This window comes from Bombina bombina, unplaced genomic scaffold, assembly GCF_027579735.1.
Source record: "Bombina bombina isolate aBomBom1 unplaced genomic scaffold, aBomBom1.pri scaffold_572, whole genome shotgun sequence".
Taxonomy (NCBI): domain Eukaryota; kingdom Metazoa; phylum Chordata; class Amphibia; order Anura; family Bombinatoridae; genus Bombina; species Bombina bombina.
The window spans coordinates 204,141-224,788 of NW_026512403.1; the positions used below are offsets into that span (position 1 = coordinate 204,141).

The 20,648-nt window shown below is 36.9% G+C and overlaps 1 protein-coding gene across 1 annotated transcript in view; it reads left to right on the forward strand.

Moving 5' to 3' along the window:
* The first annotated feature begins 2,481 nt into the window (after window positions 1-2,481).
* LOC128644276 (mesenteric estrogen-dependent adipogenesis protein) overlaps window positions 2,482-20,648 on the forward strand; it is an 83,767-nt gene continuing 65,600 nt past the window's right edge. Inside the window, exons 1-2 of the mRNA XM_053696950.1 lie at window positions 2,482-3,079; window positions 12,499-12,635. Of these exons, the coding sequence (XP_053552925.1) occupies window positions 2,874-3,079; window positions 12,499-12,635 (343 nt within the window). The 5' untranslated portion in view covers window positions 2,482-2,873. The remainder of the gene's footprint in view (window positions 3,080-12,498; window positions 12,636-20,648) is intronic.

The following is a 20,648-nucleotide window of genomic DNA, read 5'->3' on the forward strand; positions in this document are numbered from 1 at the left end:
TAGAGCATGCGATTCTAACAACTTTCCAATTTACTTCTATTATCAATTATATAATAGAAATAAATTGGAAAGTTCCTTAAAATTGTATGCTCTATATAAATCATGAAATAAAACTTTGGGGTTTCATGTCCCTGCTGTTAAATTGCTCCAGTGCTGCTTTTGAAGACATCCATTGTAGGAAATAAGGAGTGGACGGATTTCCATTAACAAACTAATAATAAAGTAAAAATTTGGCTGAACAGTACGTCCCCAGAAATATATATTTTTTTACCGTTACCAATGATTAATCAGAGACTTTTTTTTTATCGGTGCACACGTCTACTAAAAAATAGCAATGTGTATCCAGATCCTTCTTGAGGATCTGAATGCGGAAGTGTCGTTCGGATCTTTTCGTAGTCAGATTGATTCTAGTAAAAGATTCCCACACTAAGATCTGTGCAAATCCAGATCATAGTGTAAGAATCTTTCACACTCAATGCACAACGATACTTACACACCCAGACATACTCCCACACAAAGACACACACAAGAAATAACTGTAGGCATGTGCAGTATGTTCAAAATGCACAATATCATCTTTTTGGCTGTGGCTGTTTCCCACCAAACCTGGACATTTGCATGTCTGGGCCTAACTCAGCTTCAAACCTGGTCACACAAATGGAAAACTAAACTGTCCAGGTCATTCCCGGACAGGTGGCAGCTCTAGTGAAGAACAAAGGTAATTCAACTCTTTATTAGCGCACTTTGCCTTTGCACATCTTTGGGTTAGCGCTCGAGTGAAAGCCAGAACAGAGTTTTTTTGTAGTGCGCCCTATAGAAGTCTATAAGGTAAGGGAGTTAGCATAACCACGCTATCCAACCTCCAGATGTTAGTTCACCTGAGGTTTCTCTCGAGCACAACCATTTTACTTTCAACCTGTAATATTGATTTAAAGGGACAGTAAAGTCAAAATTAAACTTTCATGATTCAGATAGGGCATGCAATTTTAAACAACTTTCCAATTGACTTTTATCATTACATTTGCTTTGTTCCCTTGATGGTATTTTTGAAAAACTAAACCTAGGTAGGCTCAAACTGATTTTTAAACCGCTAAAAAACGCCTCTTAGCTCAGAGCATTTTGAAAGTTTTTCACAGTTAGACAGTACTAGTTCATGTGTGTCATATAGATAACTCTTATTTAGGAGTCTACACTGATTGGCTAAACTGCCTGTCTGTCAAAAGCACTGAGATAAGGGGCAGTCTGTAGAGGCTTAGATACAAGGTAATCACAGAGGTAAAACATATATTAATAAAACTGTGTTGGTTATGCAAAACTGGGGAATGGGTAATAAAGGCAGTATCTATCTTTTTAAACAATACAAATTCTGGTGTAGACTGTCCCTTTAACTTGAGTATTGCAAGTTAATATTTTTTGTGCTCCACTTGTTATATAGGCCCTAAAGTTTAATGTCCCTTTGAAATATCAAATGTTCCCGGATCATTTAATTCTCACAAAAGTAAATTTTGTTAAAAATAAAAATTATAATAGGGAATTATTGTACGATAGATGTCTTTATATCATAGCAGCCCAAATATCCAGTTCTCCAATGTAAATAAAAAAGGTGGTCTTACACTTTTCATTAGTTTATTAAGCATGTGCATTTGTACCAAATCTCAGAAATGTGAGTAATATATACAGTTAAGTTCATTAATAGTAACTCATTTCCTATGTAGTTTTAGCAAAAACGATAATCTTATTTTATGTTGAAGTATTATCTTTGTCAGGTATGCATATAGTGTAATGAGGGCCTTTCCCTTCCTAAAACCATTAGTGACCGTCCCTCCACATATTTAAAAGAAATGTGGACACCTTTATTTTTTATATGATGGCAGTTTGTTACTGCATTAGATATGCAAATCAACCAACACTATGAAACATTTTTTTGTTTTTTGTCAGGTCTGCAGCACATGAGCATTTCTTTACAGTCCCATTATGTTTTAGAAATAAATCAAAGGCTCTATATTCTAACAAAATGCAGGATTTTATTTTCCTATATTGTCCCATTAAACAGAAATGTGTGACACATTTTGAAATACTGTCTTGAAATGTAGCAAAATAATATGTTTTATGGTCCCCAATGTCAGAGAATATATGTTTGAAAATAAAAAAAAATTAAATAAAAGAACCCAAAATTATTAAGTTGTATTATTAACAAATTGCTGGGGAGGAGGTGTTTTAAAATAATTTTGTGTTTGATTTTTACTTCCTGTGTTACAAACTGGACTGGTGAAGACTCCAAACACAGATGCTGTTTATATTGTTGTTCAAAGCATCACACAGTGGTGCTTGCCCTGAGCTCTTAGTGATGTGCAGACCACAATCCAAGGTAATCAAACACTGCCTATTAATGATTCATTAGCTTGGGTAAGATGTGGCATTAAATGTTGCTGCTTATTTCTTCTGAATGAAAAGCTACAAGGTTGAACAAACAAAAAATTGCGTTACTGCAAATATTTTGTACTTATTTGTAATCATTTTTGTTTCTCTTTCAGGGTCATGCTGGTATCTGAGACCAGTAAATTTACTAGGACAAATCCCAGTGTAAGCTGCTCACTAGTTTGTCAATGTTGCTAATTACTGGGAGATTCCAAACCTTACACCCTTCCCCCCTATGGACCTTCCTAAAGAATGTGGGAGGAGGAAAAGGGACAGGCTTTATCTCTCTGCTCACACACGATGAAAAGACAGTATAAGAGTGTGTTATATACACAGTGTTGGATTCCAAAATGACACTAGTCTTGTATTCTGCAATGCTTTACCTTAAATTTATTTTTTAATTATTTTTAGGTTTCGTTGCTTTTTTTTTTTTTTGGTCTTTTTGTCTTTTAATAATGGGTTCTGAAAATGTCACTTCTGGCTTCTTCATGGGACTGATAGCAATTGAAGACTTTATAAGAAACCCTCCAAGTGGAGTTTATGTTGAAAACCAACCTAAGAAAAGCAGAGTAGGTAGCCTCTCGGACAAAGTCTGCATCTTTATGGACGACTTTGCCACTGCCTCTGGTAGAAAAGTAGTGTTTTCAAACTCATTTGGTCGGTGAGTACATCCTGGGTTCGATAACACATAACAAAAGCTCTGAGACTGTAGTAAAAAATGTTTAATTGTGTGTAGTAAAATGACTTTGCAACATACTTTTATTATGTATTTTGTTTCCTTTTCCTGTAATTTAATTCTGAAAATGATGGGCTTTCCCATTCCTGATTAGAAGTGTAAGTGCAGACTCCACGCTAAACACTTCCATATTCAAAACAATTATTGGTAGCACAATCTAACAATGCATTTATAGCTGTCCTTAATTGGCCTCTGCAGCAAAGATTAGATATAGGACCTTGGCTACTCCACAGTGGCGTCTGTTGCTTTATGTTGTTTTATGTATCTGTATTTATTTATTTTTTTACCAGTAATTATTGTTATTATGTATCCCTACTCATGTAGTACACAATTTGTTTGTGCTTTACAAATACATTCTGATAATATTAATAATAACCAGACAGTTTATTTTAGGAATTTGTATCTCAAGTCAGCTGTTTGGGAAATAATTCGATTTCATAAAAAAGTTTTAATTTTACTGTTAATAGTAATTTATGCCATGTGTACAATTAATACTTTCAGATAATTTTAGTGTTTAGATCTCCAAAAACATCATTGCAATCATAAATCATCATGTTTAATCTGTTTAAAAGTGTGATTTGAATTGTATATTAACCACATAAATTACAGGTTTACTACATTTGAACTGAGCATGTACAAAACCTTTCATATTGAAAAAAAAAAAAATGCCCACAAAACAGAACAAAAAAGTGCGACTTCATGTGTCCATTGTGTTGAATTTGAAAAGTTCAAAAATTATTTGAAAACTGTTGGAAGAGTGTTTTCTTATTGATTTGGAATACTGGTGTTAAACTTTCACAAAGCATAAATGGGTTAAACATTTGAAAATACCATGAAAAGCCTTGCAATGCACTTACACACGGGCCCTATTGTGGAGCTTCTATGCATTTCTGCTCTTGGGCAGTAGGTGGCTGGTGAGCCTAAGAGTGATATCCTTATGTAGTTGCCAATAAGGAGCCGCAACACAATTTCTCAGTAAAACTTTATTTATTAATTTTCTTGGGCTCAATCATGGTTAATAAGGAACACTACTGCAATAATAAAATGATAAACTGATTAGAGCATTTTATTTATGTATTACAAATTTGTCTCTTAAATATAAAAGAGGGTGAGTTTTTAGTATTACCTCAATAAAAACTTAAAAGCACATAGGGCACCATGGCCTATAGCATGTTCCGGTAAATACTTATGTACCTGCTATGAATTGGCTTTGAACATTCCTGCAGCCTGTACATGAGCAATTGACAGAAACGTGCAACGGACAATGCTGGAGGCAGCTAACAGAATGCGATAGGGCCTGATGATTAAAGACTTGCTGGCATGGAGTCTTTCACTGCATAGTGGAATAAAAAGCTCTCAAGCTAAAATTTGCCGTTCTAAAATTATATTAGGGACCTCGTAGTACTGACAAGACTTCTTACATGGGCCTCTAGTCAAAAAGACATGCTGTGTATTTTTAAGCAGATCCGCTTTAGGACCAGATTACGAGTTGAGCGCTATTGTTGGCGCACAAGCAATATCGGGTTTTCACATTCGTTTGCACGCAAGTTAAATTGTGCTTGTATTACAAGTTTTAAGCTAATGCAAACGCGTGAGCACAATCAATATTTACTCTAGAATGATTACCGCGACCTCAGAGCTCTGGTTGACTGTTTTGCAAAAGTAAAAAGTGTCACAAAACACATCAAAAATACAATACAAAGTACACTTACACTCATAATAACACAATCTAATAAAAACATTATTAAAAAAAATTGCACACAAAAGTTATAAAGGCGCAAAGATATGAGATCTCAGGTGTTAGAAAAAAAAAGGCAGGCAAAGGGCTTTAACAGTGAGATTTATACATATACACGTTTAAAGATGTATATGTATATATATATATATATTTATATATATATATATATATATATATATATATATATATATATATATATATATCTATATATGTGTACATATGTATTTATATATGTATTTACAGACATATACACATATAAACACATAAATACATATGCACACACATAAGACACATATATATAAGTGCATTGGAGCCCTTTAAGTAGAGGAAAACATGTAAAAGCATATTTATGCAATATTCATATTTAATAAAGTGTTAAACTGTGTATGTACTGTAAATATTTCACATTCCAATGTTCTGCATATAGCAAAATATGTTCTATGTAGTTTTAAAAAGATATTCCTATATATATCTGTATTTGCAGTATCTATACCCATCTATAATAATGTGTGTATATATATATATATATATATATATATATATATATATATATATATATATTTATTTATTTATTTATTTATATATATAATAGGTATAGATATATATTGTACCAAAATATCCTCCGATACATATATAAAAATATGTATTTATGAATAAATAGAACGTATTCTTGTATGTGAAGAAAATTGGAATGTTAAATATTCATATTGTTATGTCAGGTTAGTGCACTTGAGAATATGTGATCGTGTTAGCGAGAGAGTTGGGTGTTAGTTTTTTTTCCCACTTTTTTTCTCCATTGACTTCTGTGGGAGAAAAGGTTATCATGCGCACAATATTCTAAGTTTAGCTTTTTGTGCACCTCGGGTTAGCGTGCGAGCGATAGCTTTTTACTTTCAACTCATAATACAAGTGCAACCCGAAGCACGCAAAAAAGTTTGTTTCTAGCGCAGTTAACACTTAAGTAGGGGTGTTAAATAGCGCTCCACTTGTAATCTGGCCCATTGGTGCCATATTTTGATGCGCATTCTAAAATAAATGCAGGCAAAAAGTCCTGCCAATATTCATTTGAATGGCAGTGAGTGTTTAGATATCGCTTGAAAAAAACAAGTGGGTTTCAAGTAGAACTTACAAAAATTAAGCAGAAAAATTGGGGTGTTTTTATTTGATGGAATTTTTTTCATGATTTTTATTTTAAAAGAATATGAATCCCCCAAAAAATATTCTTTCAAGATTTAGATATTTGTTGAAGGAGCAACAATGCCCTACTGGGAGCTTACTGAACACAATGGGTGAGACAATAACAAGAGGCTTATATGTGCAGCCACCAATCAGCAGCTTGCTCACAGTAAAGCACTGCTGCTCATGGGTATATATTTTTAACAAAGGATTACAAAGAGAACAAATCAAATTAGGTGATCAAAGTAAATTGGAAAGTTGTTTCAAATTGCATGTTCCATCAGAGGCATAAAAGAAAATTTGAGGTTTTATGTCCCTGCCTTTAATCTTTTTTTTATTATTATTAATTTTTATTATTTTGTTTGTAACCTAAGGGGTCCTGTGTGTGCCCAGAGACATAAAAAATATGAAATCTTTGACTGGATCAAAAATAAAATCATGTATTATGTATATATAAGTACTTTCTGCACTGCTGTATGGCTCTATTTCCTCCATTTCTTACAATGGTGCTAGCCAGCAAGTATGTGGCAAAGATTTGCAATGACAATACAAATGTGTTTGCTTACTCACTTGCTTTTTGAAGAGCATCCCAAGCCAATATGGCTGCCTGAAGTGTGAAACATTGAAGCCACACACACATTTGCCACATTTCACATATCAGCCAAAGAGCTGCTTATATCACCTGGACTGTTTGACATTAAAAGTGATGGTAAATTCTAGCATTTTTGAAACGCTAGGATTTACCATTGGAACAAATAAAGGGGACTTTCATTCATGAATTATTATTATTATTATTATTATTCTTTATTTATAAAGCGCCAACAGATTCCGCAGCGCTGCCCATGGGTACAAGGATAACAGTACAGTGGAGAAACAATACGATAAGACACAAAATTTTACAGACAAATACAGGGGGAGTTGAGGGCCCTGTTCCCGTGGGAACTTACAATCTAAATGGGTAGGAGGATTGGAAACAGGAGGTGGGGACTGCAGAGGTGAGAATGATATTAGTGAGGAGATAGAGGGCAACTGTTATTTAGTTGGTTAGTTTGTTAATAAGTCGAGTGATAAGCTTCCCTGAACAGAAAGGTCTTTAGGGAACGTTTAAAGGAGGAGAGGTTAGGGGCAAGTCTGACATCTCGAGGAAGTGCGTTCCAGAGGGTTGGTGCCGCACGAGAGAAGTCCTGTAGTCTAGAATGAGAGGAGGTGATGGTAGAGGATGCAAGAAGCAGGTCGTTGTTGGATCTTAGGGGATGGGCAGGAGTATATTTGTTGATGAGTGAGGACAGGTAGGGTGGGGCAGCATTGGTGAGGGCTTTGTAGGTCAGGGTGAGAATTTTGAATTTAACTCTGTTGTGAATGGGGAGCCAGTGAAGGGACTCACAGAGAGGCGCAGCAGAAACAGAGCGTCGAGAGAGGTGGATTAGTCTGGCGGATGCATTTAGGACGGATTGGAGGGGAGAGAGGCGGGAGAGAGGGAGGCCAGTTAGTAAGTTGTTACAGTAGTCAAGTCGGGAAATTACCAGGGAGTGGATGAGCTGTTTGGTAGTTTCAGCACTCAGAAACGAGCGAATTTTGGAGATATTGCGTAGGTGGTTGCGGCAGGATGAAGAGAGCAGTTGGATGTGGGGAATGAAGGACAGATTTGAGTCAAGCGTGACTCCGAGGCAGCGGACTTGGGGTGATGGGGAGATAGTGGTGCCGCCAACAGTGATAGAGAAATTAGAGACGGGAGTGGAGCTAGAGGGGGGAATTAGAAGTAGTTCGGTCTTGGACATATTTATTTTTAGGTGGTGAGAGGCCATCCAGGAAGAAATGCCAGATAAGCAGTCGCTGATGTGAGAGTTGACAGAAGGAGAGAGTGCAGGGGTGGAAAGGTAGATCTGGGTATCATCAGCATAGAGGTGATAGCTGAAGCCATAGCTGTTGACAAGTTTACCCAGTGAAGAAGTGTAAATAGAGAAGAGTAGAGGACCCAGGACAGAGCCTTGAGGTACTCCAACAGACAGGGGCAATAGAGAGGAGGAGTCACCAGCAAAAGAGACTGAGAAGGATCTGTTAGAGAGATAAGAGTGAATCCAGGAGAGGGCAGTGTCACAGAGACCAAGAGAACTGAGAGACTGTAGGAGAAGGGGATGGTCAACAGTGTCAAAGGCAGCAGATAGGTCAAGTAAGATGAGTATAGAGTAGTAGCCTTTGTTTTTAGCAGAAAGGAGATCGTTAGTAACCTTGGTGAGAGCAGTTTCAGTTGAGTGTTGGGGACGGAAGCCAGATTGCAGGGGGTCGAGCAATGAGTTGGACGACAGGAAGTGGGTTAGGCGATTGAAAACTAGTTTTTCGAGGAGTTTTGAAGCTAGTGGGAGCAGTGATATGGGGCGGTAGTTTGCAGGGGAGTTAGGGTCGAGGGAGGGTTTTTTGAGGATGGGGGTGACCTTCGCATGTTTGAAGGAGGCAGGGAATGAGCCGGTAGAAAGGGATAGGTTAAATATGTGAGTAAGAGCCAGAGTGAGGGTGGTAGACAGAGGAGGAATTAGATGTGAAGGAATAGGGTCAAGTGGGCAGGTAGTGAGGTGTGAGGAAGACAAAAGGGAAGCCACTTCACTCTCAGTGGTTGGGAGGAGGGTGCAGAGAGTGGCAGAGGGGGTGACTGGGAGCGGAGTTGGGAGATTGCAGGTTTGTGTTGGAATGTTTCCTCGGATTGCAAGTGTTTTATTGAGAAAATAGTCAGCGAGGTCTTGAGCACTGAATGCAGATGAGGGGGGTGGTGCAGGTTGGTAGAGGAGAGAGTTGAAAATAGAGAAGAGTCTTTTAGGGTTTGAGGAGTGAGTGGATATAAGAGAGGAGAAGTAGGTTTGCTTAGCTAAGCGAAGGGCAGAGGTGTAGGAGTAGAGAATGAACTTATAGTGCATGAAATCATGTTCAGAGCGGGATTTCCTCCAGGCACGCTCAGCAGCGCGGGAGCATTTTTGTAGGTGACGCGTTTGTTGGGAGTTCCAGGGTTGGAGCTGACGACGTGGGGCTTTGTGAGGTTGGGGTGGAGCGAGAGTGTCAAGTGCAGCAGAGAGAGTATTGTTATAGTGGGTTATAGCAAGGTCAGGGCAGGATATCGTGGAAGTGTGGGGGAGGCGTAGTTGAATAAGATTGGAGAGTTGGGGAGCGTCCACAGTGTGCAGATTTCTGCTGGTGCGGGGGCGAGAGGGGGAAGTAAGTTTAGTATCTATATTAGGATTAAAGGTGAGCAGATGGTGGTCTGAGATGGGAAATGGGCGACATGCAACATTAGAGAGAGAGCAGAGATAGGAGAATACCAGATCAATTGAGTGTCCTTCGCGGTGGGTAGGGAATAGGGTGGATTGTGACAGGTTGAAGGAGTTAGTGAGTGAGAGAAGTTTAGAGGCAGCAGGGGCAGATGGGTTGTCAATGGGGATGTTGAAGTCCCCTAGAATTAGAGCAGGTGTATTTGTGGAGAGAAAGGAAGGAAGCCAGGCAGCAAAGTTGTCAAGGAATTGGGAAGTTGGTCCAGGGGGGCGATAGATAACTGCCACTCTGAGAGAGAGAGGGGAGAACAGGCGAATGCAGTGCACTTCAAAGGAAGAAAAGGAGAGAGATGGAAATGGGGATAGGTACTGATAAGAGCAGGAGGGGGAGAGTAAGATGCCAACACCGCCACCGTGTCTCTCATCTGGCCTAGGTGTGTGGCTAAAGTGAAGACCACCATGTGTGAGAGCAGCAATGGAAGCAGTGTCAGAGGAAGATAGCCATGTTTCAGTAATAGCTAAGAGGTTGAAAGCGTTGGAAACAAACAGGTCGTGAACAGTTGTAAGCTTGTTACAGACGGAGCGAGCATTCCAGAGGGCACAAGAAAAGGGAGGGGTTAGGCGCTGTGTGTTAATTGAGATGAGATTGTTGGTATTGCGTGACCTAGGATTTTTGCAGTGGGAGATGGAGCGAGAGTGTAAAAGTGTGGCGATTGTTGCAGGGCCAGGGTTAGGAGAGACATCACCAGCAGCAAGCAGTAGTAGCAGTGAGAGAGACAGAAGGTGAGAGTGAGATTTGTAGGAGCGGGAATGGTTAGACACAGGAGAGTTAGAGGGGGAAGAGTTTCTAAGGAAACAAAGTAGTTCATGAGAGGACAGCATAGGGGATGAGAGAAGGGAGGGGGAGATATGGATAGTGTGGGGATTGTTGTTATAGGGACATGCAGTGAATTTTAGGAGAAGGGAAAAGGCATAGAAAGCATTGTGTAGAAGTATAGATATTAAGTTTACCTGTTAGTTGGTCTGCAGTTTCAACCTCCAGTGTGCTAACTCTTGCTACTTGTAACAGAGAGCTACTTAGATCAGAGAGCCTAGGCCAAAAATGAGCCTTAAGCCTTCTCCATATGTAGGAATGAGAAGTGATGAAATGATTCTAGGCAGCTGTTACAGGCAGTTTTAGCTAGCAGGAATTACACACTTGCAAATTAGAGAGGGGGTGGGGTTAAAGGATGAATAAGTTTAAATAATATAAGATAAAATGATTACAGGTAGACAAAATGGAGACAGAGAAAATGGTTACCAGAGGAGACTAGCACAGTTTAAAGGGGCGTTTAAAAGCAGTCAGTTAGGCAGAAGCAGGAAGACATACCAGAGGAGACTAGCACAGTTTAAAGGGGCGTTTAAAAGCAGTCAGTTAGGCAGAAGCAGGAAGACATACCAGAGGAGACTAGCACAGTTTAAAGGGGCGTTTAAAAGCAGTCAGTTAGGCAGAAGCAGGAAGACATACCAGAGGAGACTAGCACAGTTTAAAGGGGCGTTTAAAAGCAGTCAGTTAGGCAGAAGCAGGAAGACATACCAGAGGAGACTAGCACAGTTTAAAGGGGCATTTAAAAGCAGTCAGTTAGGCAGAAGCAGGAAGACATACCTGTAGAGAGATGAGATGAAATAGGATTAGAATCATGGATATTGGTCCAGTGTGCTAACTCTTGCTACTTGTAACATAGAGCTACTTAGAACAGAGAGCCATCGGCCCAAAATGAGCCTTAAGCCTTCTCCATATGTAGGAATGAGAAGTGATGAAATGAATTATAAAATACTTCATGCTAAAAGCTCCGTTATTTGTTCCAAGCGATCACCGCACTGAGCTGCTAAGGCAGCCCACCGGCAGAACGCTATCTTCGCTATTTGGCTGAGAGGTGACGTTTCCACCTCTTAGCCAATAGCTGTGTGGAAAAACCTGGCTTGACGCTGCATATTGCAATAACAATGCATTAATGCAATAACACTTGCCTTGAATTTCAATTTAGCAGTTGATTTTTTTCTGTCAAATTATTTGTTTCCCTATTTGCCTCAGTCATCAGCCAATTACAGATTAGTATATGAATATACTGTGAACTTGTGCACATGCTCAATAGCAGCTGGTGCCTCAGAAAGTTTGTATATAAAATTTGATTATGAAAGTTAATTGGAAAGTCTCTTAAAACTGCTTGCTCTATCTGAATCATGAAAGTTTAAAGGGACATGAGACCCAATCTTTTTCTTTCATGATTCAGATGGAGCATGTGATTTTAAGCAACTTTTCAATTCACTTCTATTATCCAATTTGTTTTGTTCTCAGGAGCTGCTGATTGATGACTACACATATATGCCTCATTTTATTGGCTCACCCAGTGCATTACCTAGCTCCCAGTAATGCATTGCTGCTTCTTCAGCAAATGATACTAAGAGAACAAAGCAAATTTGATAATGGAAGTACATTGGAAAGTTGTTTTAAATTGAATCATGATTCATGAAAGAATATTTTGGGGTTTTATGTACATTTAATTTTTACTTTAGTGTCCCTTTAAGTTATATTATCTCATGATTTTTGCAGCAAAAGCCCCCTATTAAACAAGGGCAATAAACTGATTGCAGCTAGATTTAGATGGCATCTAGCAGTATTAAAAAGGAAAAGCTGTTACTCTGCCTTCCTGTAGAGACCACAGCCCCCATGTAAGGCTGTGACAGGAAGTAATAGACCCTTCACACATGAAGTTAAAAAACCCAAGAAATAAAAGGTAAAAATGATAAATAATAAAAATTGCAATGATAACCTACTGCTTAGTTATTTTTTATTACAACAATGAAACAGAATGTTTAATATCCATTACAAACAGCAATAGAAATCCTACTTTTAGGTCCCAGCTTACATTTTATACCAGAAATATATATATATTTAGCATCCTCTTGCATCAGAGCTGGACCTGTTGTTCTCTTCTGCTAGGTGCATCATATTTACAAAACATCATTTTTCTTTTTTATTACATTTCCCATATGTTAGAACAAAAATAAAATAAAAACAAGGAAAAGGTGTAAATAGTATAAATATATATAGACACCCACACAGCGTATACAATATATAACAAACAATTTGTGGAAAAAAAAGTCTTGATCATTTGAAACTTTCTTTACAGAATTGTCCAGGTGAAAACAATGATTGAATATTCAAAAGTGAGAAAAATATTAACTTCAAAACTGCTTTTAATCCTTGTGTCTGCTTGTGAGAAAAAAGCAGGTGAAAGACGAAGGAGAGCTGATAACCAAGCAAAAGGTAAGTTCTGAGATGTTGTAATGTTATTACACTATTGCTTGCATATAAATGTGTCTTTAATCCATTGGTATGCGTTAAACCCATAGCTAAAGTCAACTCCACAGCACCAATGCACTACCGGAATCTAGCTGAATACATCTCGTAAGCCAATGACGAGACGCATGTGCATAACACCTAATTCACAACAAAACTCCTATTAGTGCATTAGTGCTCCTGCGTGTACTAAGGTATGCTTTTTAACAAAGAATAACAATAGAACAAAGTCAATTTTGTGATAGAAGTAAACTAAACAGTTTTAAAAAGCTCTGTCTGAACCACAAATGTTCATAATTTTTACTTTCACATCCTTTTAGCTATAGGAATATGCTGATATGAATATGTGTATATAAATGTTTGCAGTTAAGTTCATATGCTTTACTGGGCATGGATATTCCATATTTATCACATTCAATAAATAAAGTGTACTTTGCAGATAATACAATTGCTTGTAGATAACATCTACATAATTCTTTCTTCATACTATTTGTACTGCTGCTGGCATGTAGCATTAGCACTAGCTACTACTTAAACTTTCATGATTCAGCTAGAGCACGTCATTTTAAACCAACTAGATGGTAATTGGTGGCAGCACATTGGCTTAACGTATGTGTGTAGTTAGCTCCCAGTAGAAGATTGCTGTTCCCGAGCCTACCTAGGCTTACTCTTCAGCAGAGGATACCAAGAGAATGAAGCACATTTGATAATAGAAGTAAATTGGGAATGTAAATTGGGAAAGTGAATTAAAACTGCATGCTTTATCTGAATCATGGACATGTAACTTTTACTTTAATGTCCCTTAAACTTTATTTAATTTTAAAGGGAAACCCAAGTTTTTTTTTAATGATTCATATAGAGTGCAAATTTTAAACAATTTTACAATGTACTTTTGAAGATATCTGAACTAGAACAGCTGATAAGTAAACATGGTTATTTAACCTGCTCTCACCCAAGGTAATCCTGAAAACCTGGCCTGTTAGGGAGGCCTGAGGACAGGTTTGAAAGCCAGTGCTCTATCTAAATCATGAAAGAAAAATGTTGGGTTTCATGTCCCTTTAAGCTGCTGCAATCTGCTCATCTTCTGCCCTTAAAGGGCCACTAAACCCAAAATCTTTCTTTCATGATTCAGATAGAACATACAAATTTAAACAACAGTACAATTTACTTCTATTATTTATTTTGCTTCATTTTTTAGATATCCTTATTTGAAGAAAAAGCAATGCACATGGGGGAGCCAATCACATGAGACTTCTATGTGCAGCAACCAATCAGCAGCTACTGAGCATATCTAGATATGCTTTTCAGCAAAGAATATCAAGAGAATAAACCAAATTAGATAATAGAAGTAAATTAGAAAGATGTTTAAAAATGCATTCTCTTTCTAAATCATGAAAGAAAAAATGTGGGTATCATGGCCCTTTAATGACATTCCAAATAGGAAATAACAGACAAATAAATTTACTATTAAAAGATAGGGCAGCTATAGGATGAAACAAAATCATTTTTTTTTTCATGATGAAGGTTTTTTGTCTGTGCATGTGTGTTTGTTTCTTTAAAACAAGATGATTTGCACAAAACATTCATATTTTCATTTAGTACATAAGTACAGCACATAATATCACAAGGTAACATATCTTTGTACCTCAGCAATCTACTGCTCAGAGGGACATCTATAGTTTGTATATAAAAAACAGCAATTGAAACAGTGAAAGCATTTAAACCTATTTAACAGGACATATGATAAATCAGTATAATATGTATAAAACCAATTTTAATATGTTTTACATGTGTTTGTTTATACTTTTATTGTATCCCTAACACTTTACTTCAGGTCTCCAGTATAACTAACGTTTTTAGCGGTTATGTGTTTCGCTTGCGCACAACATATAAGATACAACTTGTCATTTGAGCGATTTTGCTTGGCAGGGCTATAAATTGAAAGTATAGGGAGCTCTAAAAAGATGCTGGCTGCACTAAACATTCCCAGGTAATTCTTTTTAACCCTTCACTTGTAATACCAAATTGTGCGCTATTCATAGCTTGGGCCCACAATATTGATATTGCACCCTGCACTACCGATAGTGCTCCACTTGTAAACTAGGCTCATATGTATAATGTGGCAATAAATATTGTTGCATACTTTACTGCCATATAGTTCTCAAGACGTATCCTCCTGAAGGACTATGTTTTAACAAAATACTCAAAGAAAAAAGTACATTTGAAAAAAGTAAATTGGAATGTAGTTTACACTTAGTTGTACACTCATATCTTAATTAATGAAAGTCTAATTTTGTCATGTCAAGTGTCAGTTGGTCACTGGCAGAGAGAAGCACAAACGTAATAGAGAACAGGGAGAAAACTCTAGAAATAAAAAACAAACAAACAATGTATTTACCAACAAACTAAAAACACACCTTCTTTTAGATGTAACAAATAAAATCAAACGCACCTTAATGTCCCTTTATTTGCTATTTAATTGTTAATATGTTTGCTAAATAAACAACATAATTAGGCCTGGCCCTATTATTAATGGTGTACACATGCTGAGCCAGATTTTCTAGAAGTCTAAAAAGCTTCCTGTCTGAGGCATAAGGAAATAAGACCTCCTCATACTCCCACTGCAATACCCCAGGGGCATTGCATACTTTTTTCCTTCTGAGTCCTTCCTCCTATTCACTTCCCATTTACCCGTCCAACCCCCCATCCGTGCACTCACCGTGCCTAACCCATTTATCTCTTAATGGGACAAATGTAAATGTACTTTTCAATGTACTTTCATCATTACTTATTATGGGCCAGAATACAAGTGCCGCGCAAATGTTTGGGCCTGGGTTTTTATGATCATTTGTGCGCAGGTTAAATTGCATTTATATTACAAGTTGAGCGCAATCACGATTTATGCAAGAATCATTACCACAATCTCAGGGCTGTGGTTAACTGTTTTGCGAAAATAAAAAGTTTCGCAAAACACATCAAAAATACATTACAATGTAAAGTTACACTCATTACAACACCATCTAAAAAATATATTCATCAAAAAAATGTTGCACACAAAAGTTATAAGGGTTTAAAGATATGAGATCTCAGGTGTTACAAAAAAAAAGGTAGGCAAAGGACTTTACCATAGAGATACATACATATACTTGTCTAAAGATGTATATGTATGATGTATATAGATGTCTATATACAGGGAGTGCAGAATTATTAGGCAAGTTGTATTTTTGAGGATTAATTTTATTATTGAACAACAACCATGTTCTCAATGAACCCAAAAAACTCATTAATATCAAAGCTGAATAGTTTTGGAAGTAGTTTTTAGTTTGTTTTTAGTTATAGCTATTTTAGGGGGATATCTGTGTGTGCAGGTGACTATTACTGTGCATAATTATTAGGCAACTTAACAAAAAACAAATATATACCCATTTCAATTATTTATTTTTACCAGTGAAACCAATATAACATCTCAACATTCACAAATATACATTTCTGACATTCAAAAACAAAACAAAAACAAATCAGTGACCAATATAGCCACATTTCTTTGCAAGGACACTCAAAAGCCTGCCATCCATGGATTCTGTCAGTGTTTTGATCTGTTCACCATCAACATTGCGTGCAGCAGCAACCACAGCCTCCCAGACACTGTTCAGAGATGTGTACTGTTTTCCCCCCTTGTAAATCTCACATTTGATGATGGACCACAGGTTCTCAATGGGGTTCAGATCAGGTGAACAAGGAGGCCATGTCATTAGATTTTCTTCTTTTATACCCTTTCTTGCCAGCCACGCTGTGGAGTACTTGGACGCGTGTGATGGAGCATTGTCCTGCATGAAAATCATGTTTTTCTTGAAGAATGCAGACTTCTTCCTGTACCACTGCTTGAAGAAGGTGTCTTCCAGAAACTGGCAGTAGGACTGGGAGTTGAGCTTGACTCCATCCTCAACCCGAAAAGGCCCCACAAGCTCATCTTTGATGATACCAGCCCAAACCAGTACTCCACCTCCACCTTGCTGGCGTCTGAGTCGGACTGGAGCTCTCTGCCCTTTACCAATCCAGCCACGGGCCCATCCACCTGGCCCATCAAGACTCACTCTCATTTCATCAGTCCATAAAACCTTAGAAAAATCAGTCTTGAGATATTTCTTGGCCCAGTCTTGGCGTTTCAGCTTGTGTGTCTTGTTCAGTGGTGGTCTTCTTTCAGCCTTTCTTACCTTGGCCATGTCTCTGAGTATTGCACACCTTGTGTTTTTGGGCACTCCAGTGATGTTGCAGCTCTGAAATATGGCCAAACTCGTGGCAAGTGGCATCTTGGCAGCTGCACGCTTGACTTTTCTCAGTTCATGGGCAGTTATTTTGCGCCTTGGTTTTTCCACACGCTTCTTGCGACCCTGTTGACTATTTTGAATGAAACGCTTGATTGTTCGATGATCACGCTTCAGAAGCTTTGCAATTTTAAGAGTGCTGCATCCCTCTGCAAGATATCTCACTATTTTTGACTTTTCTGAGCCTGTCAAGTCCTTCTTTTGACCCATTTTGCCAAAGGAAAGGAAGTTGCCTAATAATTATGCACACCTGATATAGGGTGTTGATGTCATTAGACCACACCCCTTCTCATTACAGAGATGCACATCACCTAATATGCTTAATTGGTAGTAGGCTTTCGAGCCTATACAGCTTGGAGTAAGACAACATGCATAAAGAGGATGATGTGGTCAAAATACTCATTTGCCTAATAATTCTGCACTCCCTGTATGTGTACATATGTATTGATGCATTTATATGTGTATATATGTATTTACAGACATATATACACATATAAATACATATATACAAATGTTTACATATATAGAAGTGCATTGGAGCCCTTTGCAATTAAAGGGACACTCAGGTAAAATTAAATTTTCTTGATTCAGATAGAGCAGCAATTTTAAACAACTTTCCAATTTACCTCCATTAATAAAATGTGCACATTCTTTTATATTTACACTTTTTGAATCACCAGCTCCTACTGAGCATGTGCAAGAATTCACAGACTATACGTATATGCATCTGTGATTGGCTGATTGCTATCACATGGTACAAGGGGAGTGGAAATATAGATAACTTTGAAATTTGTTATAAAAAAATCTACTACTCATTTGAAATACAGAGTAAATGCTATTGCATTATCTTGTTATCTTGCATTTGTTGATTATGCAAAACTACTGTGTTTACTGGTCCTTTAAGTAGATGAAAACATGAAAAAGCATATTTATGCAGTATTCATTTTTAATAAAGTGTTATTCTGTTTATTTAATTAAATATTTTGCATTCCAATGTTCTGCACATAGCAGAATATTATTATTATTGGTTATTATAGTGTGCCAACAGATTCCGCAGCGCTAATATGTTGTAATTATTTATAAATAGATATTCCTATATATACAGTATATCTGTATATATCTATACCTATATAATAGATATAAATATATATTGTAACAAAAACCCATTATATATATATATATATATATATATATATATATATATATATATATATATATATATATATATATATATATATATATATATATATAAATAAAAAAAAATTATGAATAAATAGAACATTATTCTGCTATGTGCAGAACATTGGATTGTGAAATATTCATAATTTTATGTTGGGTTACCGTACCTGACAATATGCATTCCAGTTAGAGCGGGATTTACCCGCCACTTTTTTTTTCTCCATTGACTTCTATGGGGGAAGGGCGTGACAGTCTAATTGCGTTAGAAGTAAGCTGTGCACGTCGGGTTAACGCAAGTGCGATAACATTTTAAAGCAAAAAGAACTTTAAGAACGGGCAGCACTCGAGAAGCATGAAATTATTCTTTATTCAAACAAAACGGGAGCGTGAAAAACGAAAGCGTGACACAGGTAATCACAGTAATTAGCAGCAGTTTTGGTTTGGCAATAACATTTTACTTCCAACTCATAATACCAGTGCAACCTGGCGTGCGCAAAAAGTTTACTTCTAGCACAATTAACGCTATAGCTGAAGTGCAAAATACTGCTCCACTTGTAATCTAGCCCTTAGTCTAGAATTTACCACTGCCGCTAGAGAGGGTGGAAAGTATCTTGCAGGATTTTGAATCCTGCAACACACTACGACGACTATTGCTTGAAGAGTGCTGACGCTCATTTAAAGGGGCAGTGTACTGAAAAATTGGTTGGGATAGAGACAAAATATAATAATATATACGTGAATTACATTACCTGCAAATTTATACTGCAGTGCCTCGCCATTAACCTTTTCTTTTAAGTTTCCGAATATTTTCTTCTTTGGCTGTATCTATATCTATTGCTGTTTTGGTAGAATGCAGAAGTGATACAGGGATTATCTGCTGGAGCAGGCCTAGATCAAATAAGCTGCTGTGAAATACAATGCCTTTGTTTCTGATGCTAAAAACTGATAAGTGTGTGTGTGTGTGTGTGTGTGTGGGGGGGGGGGGGGTGGATCAGACACTCCAGACAGCATAGATATGTAGGTAATTTTGATTATTTTGGAAAGTTATTTTAAAATACTTGCCAGCAATTTTTAAACAATTTTTATGCAAACTATTTTTACTTAATTAGCCCTTTTAGGATATGCACAGATATCAACATGTTTTATGGCACTTTAATATGTTCTCAATGACTTGTTATACCAGTCATACAACAATGTATGAGAAAGTGTTTCTTTATGTTTCTTTTTGTAAATTAAATAGCTGGATTTGCTTTTTAAACCACAACCCATCAAAATAGGCTAGCGTGCAGAGAGATCAGACATCCATATCTTATCACTCAATTGCTTCCCTTTCCTATCTTGGACTCCATATAATACTTACAAATAACAACTGAAAATGTATATCTTCTACTCCCCACTGGATGTGTAAATTCTTCTGCCTGATATGTTTACACAACTTTTCTATAGCCTAAACTTAAAGGGACATTAAACACTAAATAAATCATTGCTTGAATGATGCCTTTGGAGGAAAGATTAGCTTGAGAATAATTTGTACATGTATTTTAAAAAATATATATTAGTTGGTTAAATCTTGAAAAAAATAAGGGTAAAGTTATTGTCCATAAAGCAGTGGGCGCTGCCATATTGTAACTTAGGTTACATTTTCTGATGAGGCCAATTAGTAATAGTTATAAATGGCTTACTAGAGTGTGCAACCAATGACTGTATGGAATATAGCTGTGTCTACACTTCTCTGTTTAACATGAATTGGAAAGCCCATAATATTCAGAATTATATTACAGGAAAGGAGAACAAAATAAATAATTAAAGTATGTTGCAAAGTTGTTTTACTACATGTAATTAAACAATTTATATTAATATCTTGAGGTGTTTAATGTCGGACCAGTCAACACAGTAGATTTGCATAATCAACAAATGCATGATAAAAAGACAACGCAATAGCACTTAGTCTGAACTTCAAATGAATAGTAGATTTTTTTCTGACAATTTTAAAAGTTATATCAATTTCCACTTCCCCTGTACCATGTGACAGCCAATCACAAATGCATACACGTACCATGTGACAGCCATCAGCCAATCACAAATGCATATACGATTATTCTGTGAATTCTTGCACATGCTCAGTAGGAGCTGGTGACTCAAAAAGTTTAAATATAAAAAGACTGTGCACTTTTTTTTAATGGAAGTAAATTGGAAAGTTGTTTAAAATTGCTGCTCTATCTGAATAATGAAAGTTTAATTTTGACTTGAGTGGCCCTTAAACTATATAATCTTTCAGTATACGTAGGGATACCACAGGCAAAATCAGCTATTTCAATGCAAAAGGAAAATGGCGCTTTTTGTAAACAATTTAATACACTTCAACAGGTAAAATGGGTCATTGTGAACAAATTAAAGGAGAGAACATTTTTGAGTAAACTGTCCCTTTATTATTATCTGTCTATAAAAGGCCCCAGCAAATTAGATAAGATAAATA